The 6,916-nt window shown below is 39.0% G+C and overlaps 1 protein-coding gene across 1 annotated transcript in view; it reads left to right on the forward strand.

Annotated features, from left to right (window-relative positions):
• Window positions 1–6,916, forward strand: part of TNFRSF10C (tumor necrosis factor receptor superfamily, member 10c, decoy without an intracellular domain) — a 20,760-nt gene that overhangs the window by 5,601 nt on the left and 8,243 nt on the right. Inside the window, 2 exon segments of the mRNA XM_011968850.1 lie at window positions 3,921–3,975; window positions 3,978–4,025. Of these exon segments, the coding sequence (XP_011824240.1) occupies window positions 3,921–3,975; window positions 3,978–4,025 (103 nt within the window).

Consider the following 6,916-nt stretch of genomic DNA (forward strand, 5'->3'; position numbering starts at 1 on the left):
CCATTATACCTCAATAAATCTATTTTTAAAAACCTTCAACAGAATATAAACACTTGAGTGTATACTGTATTCCCTATAGCACTTGCACATAGATCATGGAACTATGTTGCATAAAAAGTCAGTATCCAATTAAAATGGAATTCTAAAAAGTAATTAACATTAAAATGTGCAAGGGAAAGAGGAGCAAAAAAATTAGACTAGACAATCGTAGCTTAAATGGTAAACTTATAGGTCTGTTTCAACTATATCAATTATTGCACTACCTGTAAAGCCACTGAGCGCTACAGTGCAATGGTAGAAACAGTTGGAAGGGCAGAAAAAGCAAGACTCAACTATATCTTGTCTATATGAGATGGGCCTTAAAAGGAAGACACAGATGCTGTCTGTTGAAAGTAAATAGATGGAAAAAGATACACCATGCAGAGTGTAAGGCCAAGAAAACTGCCGTGGCTATCTCAGTATCAGATGAAGCTGATTTTGTTAGCGGTGGACGAGATGCGAGTTACCCTACGTTGAAGGCAGCGAATCCATAGGGGTCCACAGCACCTTCAGCTCTTCCCCACCTGAGAAGAAAGAATTGGACTGAGGGGCATGAGGCAGAAGGAGAGATGGAGGCAAGTTTCAGAGCAGGAGTGAAAGTTCATTAAAAAGCTTTAGAACAGGAAGGAAAGGAAGGAAGGGAAAGAAAAGAAGGGAAGTACTTGGAAGATGGCCAAGCAGATGACTTGAGAAACAGCGCACAGCTGGCCCGCCTGAGTCGGGGTTTTATAGGTTGGCATACTTCTGGGATCTTGCCTTCTCCCCACTCCTGAAATCTCATTGGGAAGCTGCTGATCAGTTTCAGGTGTTTTCTATGTGTTAGGAGACTGCCTTTTACTGGCATCGGCTGTAACCAGTTATTACTTTAGAGACACGGTTATCAACCACCTGATGGTCACCTAACACTGCTGGTGTCAGAAGCGGGGAGCCCTCTCCTGCCCTGCTAATACCTGTCTAGCTACCTACTGTAACAATTTTAGGACACAGAATATTATGGGAGATCAAAAGGGACCTTTGTAGTTAAAAAGGTTAACTCTTCAAGGAGTGTAATAATAATCACAAATTTGTATATGCCTAGTAATACAGCTGCAAAACACATGACGCAAAAATAGAATTAAAAAGAGATTAAATCAGCTGTTTCTCTCCACTTGGTAGCACGATCAGATGAAAACGCCAGTAAAGTGGCAAGCGACCTGCACACTATGAACCACCTTGATTTAACTGACATTTAAAGAGCAGGATGGAACATCCACTGAACACTTATTCCTTTCTATGATCATGATACTTTCACCAAGACAGACCAGGTTCTGGGCTATAAAACACATGATATGATCTCTAAACTTAATGAAACTAAACTGGAAATCAGTAACAATATTCATAGAGAATTCTAAAATTTTGAAATTGAAAAATACACTTCTAAAAATCTGTGGTTCAGAGAAGAAATCAAAAGGGAAGGTAAGATATTTATTTCAGAGTAAATAATAATGACAATATAACGCATCAAAACTGGTAGGAAATGGCTAACAGTGCTCGGGGTGAAATATACAGCTTTCAATGTTTCTATTAAAAAATTGGGGGCTGGGGAAGTGAGTTACAGAGGAAGGGCATGCAGTTCCTTTGTGGAGTGATAAAAATATTCTAAGATTGATTATAGTGATGATTGCATAGCTATGAGTATATTAAAAACTATTGAAATGTAGACTTTAAATGGGTGAATTATATGAATCATCATGATTATTAACTATGGGAATTGTGTCTCACTAAAGCTGTCAAAAAAAAAGAAAAAACATGAAAATTATGGCCTGAGGAGCTACGTTAATCAATCATAAAATATAAGTGTAAATTTAAGCCAAACAAACTAACAAGAAGGAACATAAATCAAGGAAATAGAATACAAACCACAAAAAGAATTGACCAAATGAACTGTGTGTGGTGGCTTACGCCTGTAATCCCAGTACTTTGGGAGGCCCAGGCAGGCAGATCACTTGAGCTCAGGAGTTAGACCACTCTGGGCAACAAGGCGAAACCCCAGCTCTACAAAATATGCAAAAATTAGATGGGCATTGTGGCACATGCCTGTCTGTGGGGACTGAGGTGGCAGGACCACTGGAGCCCAGGAGGCAGAGGAGGCAAAGGTTGAAGTGAACCGAGATTACACCACTGCACTCCAACATGGAGGTCAGAGGGAGACCCTGTCTCCAAATAAATAAATAAATAAATAAATAAAAAGACAAAATGAAAAGTTGGTCTTCTGAAAGGATTTTAAAAAACACTCATAAACCCCTCATTAGATGAGAGGGAGTAAGAGTGTGAGAACAGAGAAAGGAGACGCAGACATTGCCTGAACCTAGAGGGACTCCAGCCTGGGAAGGAAGGATTTGGGAAACATGGGTTAGCTTCACTGTCACCAACTATGGGACAGGCTTTGATATGGAAGAAGGCTACATTTTGTCTTGTTTAGATGGAGGCAGTTGAATTGAGCCCAACATAAACAGCTTTCATTGTAACCATTTTGGTTTTGCTTAATTTCCTACTTTTAAACACAACTTAAAGCAAAGTTACAAAAACTGTACAATAAAAACATTTGAAAAAATAGCTGTTGATGTGATGAAAGCTGTTATTGAATTCTTTAGTGTGTACTTTCTACAAGCAAGGAAATTAACATCAACACGTTACCACTATCTAATACCCAGACTCTATTCCGATTTCTCCAGTTGTCTTCCAGTTGTCATTTATAACATAGAGCTCACGGCCAGAATCCCTGAATTGCTGTTTCATCTTTTTTTGTCACTCTTTGATATTTAGTGGGAACAGCTTGTCAAGGTCCTTTGTAAAGCAGTAATTAATTACTTCATGTTTGATGCTATATCCTGACTTTCTGTAAGGTTATATATATTATAACCCTCATTTGTAAAACTCAGTATGTTTATGTGTGTGTCTGTGTGTATTTGTGTGCGTGTGAAGGAGAGAGACAGAATTCACCTATTGGTCAATTAAACACTTGGTGAAACGAAATATGTTAAATGCTATTACTGCATGAAGGGCTCATAAGTGTTTTTAAAAAATTCTTATAAAATCTTTTCTTTCCAACCACAGTGGTGTGTGCCTGTTATCCACATTTCTTGGGAGACTGAGGCAGGAGGATCACTTCAGGCCAGGAGTTCGAGCCTATAGTAAGATATGATCACACCTGTGAATAGCCACTGCATTCCAGCCTGGGCAACATAGCAAGACTCTGTATCAAAAAAACAAAAATAACTCTTCTTGCTCACGTTTTCTGGGATAAATGTATTTTATGTTTTAATATGAGAAAAGGATACAGAGGTGTTTTCCTTTGTCTTTTCATTTTGGTTTTGGTTTTGGTTTGTTTTTTTTGTTTGTTTGTTTGTTTGTTTTGAGACGGAGTCTTGCTCTGTCACCAGGCTGGAGTGCAGTGGCGTGATCTCGGCTCACTGCAACCTCTGCCTCTCAGAGTCAAGCTATTCTTCTGCCTCAGCCTCCCGAGTACCTGGGATTACAGGTGTGCACCACCATGCCCAGCTAATTTTTGTATTTTTAGTAGAGACAAGGTTTCACCATGTTGGCCAGGATGGTCTCAATCTCTTGACCTCATGATCTACCCGCCTCGGCCTCCCAAATTGCTGGGATTACAGGCGTGAGCTATCGCACCTGCCCATATATATATTTTTATTTTATAGAAAATAGCTGGCCCTAACAGGCCAAGGGATAAACATGGATATGAAAGAATGAAAGTTTGGAGCTGGAAAAAATGTCCAAGCATGGATGGATTTTGTCACTTGGGGTGAAGGGAATGTAAGATGGAGCCTGGGAGGGGTGAGGTCTGGAAGCCACTCACGCCCATCTCTCCTTTGTCCCCACAGGTCCTAGCTTACTCTGCCACCACTGCCCGGCAGGAGGAAGTTTCCCAGCAGACAGTGGCCCACAACAACAGTGGCACAGCTTCCAAGAGGAGAAGTGTCCAGCAGGTGCACTCTTATTTTTAAAAATCAGTTTATTTTTAATTGACAGATAAACATTGTATATATTTATGATGTACCTCATGAGGTTTTGAAATATGCATGTGTTGTGGAATGGCTAAATGAAGCTAATTCACATACTTATCATGTATTCGTGGTAAGAACACTTAAAAATCTGCTCAGCAATTTTCAGCTGTATGGATACAGAGCCCTGGCATAAGCCCTCTTTGCCCTTTTTATGTGGGGGTTCTGTAGCCTTCCTTATCTATGGGTTCTGCATCCATGGTTGCAACAAACCACATATAAAAAATATGTGGAAAAAATAAAAATGATAATATGTCAATAAAAGTAGATAAAAGCAATGCAATATAGCACTTATTTACATATCATGTCTATTGCATTAGGTGGTACAAGTATTCTAGAGAAGATTGAAAGCATATATACCTGGGTTTTATGCAATACTATCCCAATTTATATCAGGGACTTGCGTATGTGCCAAGTTTGTTCCATGGAATATATTCCCTGTGGATAGAAGGAAGGACTGTACAACACATTGTTTTAATAACTGTAGTCACCATGTTCTACAATACATCTCTTTTTTTTTTTTTTTTTTTTTGAGATGGAGTCTCGCTCTGTCGCCCAGGCTGGAGTGCAGTGGCCGGATCTCAGCTCACTGCAAGCTCCGCCTCCCAGGTTTATGCCATTCTCCTGCCTCAGCCTCCCGAGTAGCTGGGACTACAGGTGCCCGCCAACTCCCCCGGCTAGTGTTTTTGGTTTTGTTTTTTTTTTTTTTTGTATTTTTTAGTAGAGACGGGGTTTCACCATGTTAGCCAGGATGGCCTCGATCTCCTGACCTCGTGATCCACCCATCTCGGCCTCCCAAAGTGCTGGGATTACAGGCTTGAGCCACCACGCCCAGCCAATACATCTCTTGAATTTATTCTCCGTAACTGAAATTTCATATCCTTTGACTAACATCTCCCCAATCCACCATCCAACTCAAGCCCTGATAATCACCATTCTACTCTCCACCTCTATGAGATCAACTTTTTCTGATTCCACATATGTGAGATTATGAGGTGTTTTTCTTTCTGTGCCTGGCTTATTTCACTTAGCATAGTACCCTCCAGGTTCATCCATGCTGTCACAAATGACAGAATTTCCTTCTTTTTAAAGGCTAAATAATATTCCATTGTGTCTGTGTGTCACATTTTCTTTAACTTTTCATCCATCCATGGACACATAGGTTGATTCCGTGCCTTGACCATTGTAAATGCTCCACTGCATGTAGGAGGGAAGGTATCTCTTCAACATACTGTTGTCATTTCCTTTGGATGTATGCCCAATAGTGGGATTGCTAGATCATATAGTTGTTCTATTTTTTGTTTTCTGAGGAACCTCCATACTGTTTTCCATAATGGCTGTACTAATTTCCATTCCCACCAACAGTGTACCAGCATTCCTTTTTCTCCCCATCATCATCAACACTTGTTATCTTTTGTCTTTTTGGTAATAACCATTCTTATAGGTGTGAAGTGATATTTGATTGTGGTTTTAATTTGCACTTCCCTGATGGTTAGTGATGCTGAACATTTTTTTCATATACTTGTTGGCCACTTCCGTGTCTCCTTTTGAGAAGTGTCTATTCATGTCCCATGACCATGTATCCATTTTACTTGGATTATTTGATTGCATGCTATTGAGATGTGAGTTCCTGTGTATTTTGGATTTTAACCAAAATCTTGGATCTTTTGGATATTGACCCTCATTCTGTAGGTTGTCTCTTCACTCTGTTCATTGTTTCCTTTGTCATGCGGAACCTTTTTAGTCTAATGTAACCTCATTTGTCTGTTTTTCCTTTTGTTGCCTGTGCTTTTGGGGTCATAGTCAAGAAATCATTGAATCAAAAAATCAATAATTTTCAACATAATGAAAAATTTTCCCTATGTTTTCTTGTGGGTTTTACCATTCCAGGTCTTATGTTTTAATCTTTAGTCCATTTTGAATTAATTTTTACATATGATGTGAGATGAAGGTCTTATTTCATTCTTCTGCATGTCGATATCTACTTTTCTCAACACCATTTATTGAAGAGACTGTCCTTTCCCCATTTTGTGTTCTTGGTATCTTTCTCACAATCAATCGACTGTAAATATATTGATTTATACCTGGGTTCACTATTTTGTTCCATCAGTTTATTTATCATTGTTATGCCATTACCATTCAGTTTTGATTACTATACTTTTATAATATATTTTAAAATCAGGTCATATGATGCCTCCATCTTTGTTCTTTTGTTTGTTTTGCTTAAGATCACTTTGGCTATTTGAAGTCTTTTTTAGTTCCATACAAATTTTAGAATTGTTTTCTCTATTTTGGCAAAACATGTCGTTGGAATTTTAGTAGGCATTGCATTGAATCTATAGATCACTTTGGGTAGTATGGACGATTAAACAATATTGAGTTTTCTAATCAATGAATATGTATTATCTTTCCGTTTATTTTTGTTACTTTCCATTTATTCATCAGTGTTTTGCAGTTTTCAGATCTTTCACCTCTGTCATAAATTCATTTAAAAGAGTTGCTGCCTTGACATCCATTTGTAGGTCTGATATAAGTTGTTTAAAACCCAGTCATACCACAGCATCATTTGCCCAGTTAGCAATTCCTTTCCCCGTTCAATTGTTTATGATATAGCACATTTGTTCTTTATCTCCCTGACCCTAAACCCAATACATCCCAGAGCAGCAGACTACAATGAAACCTAATGGTTCGGCAGGGCATGGTGGCTCATGCCTGTAATGCCAGCACTTTGGGAGGCCAAGGCGGGAAGATCACCTGAAGTCAGGAGTTTGAGACCAGCCTGACCAACATAGAGAAACCCCGTATCTACTAAAAAA

Source organism: Mandrillus leucophaeus, unplaced genomic scaffold (genome assembly GCF_000951045.1).
Source record: "Mandrillus leucophaeus isolate KB7577 unplaced genomic scaffold, Mleu.le_1.0 Scaffold86, whole genome shotgun sequence".
Taxonomy (NCBI): Eukaryota; Metazoa; Chordata; class Mammalia; order Primates; family Cercopithecidae; genus Mandrillus; species Mandrillus leucophaeus.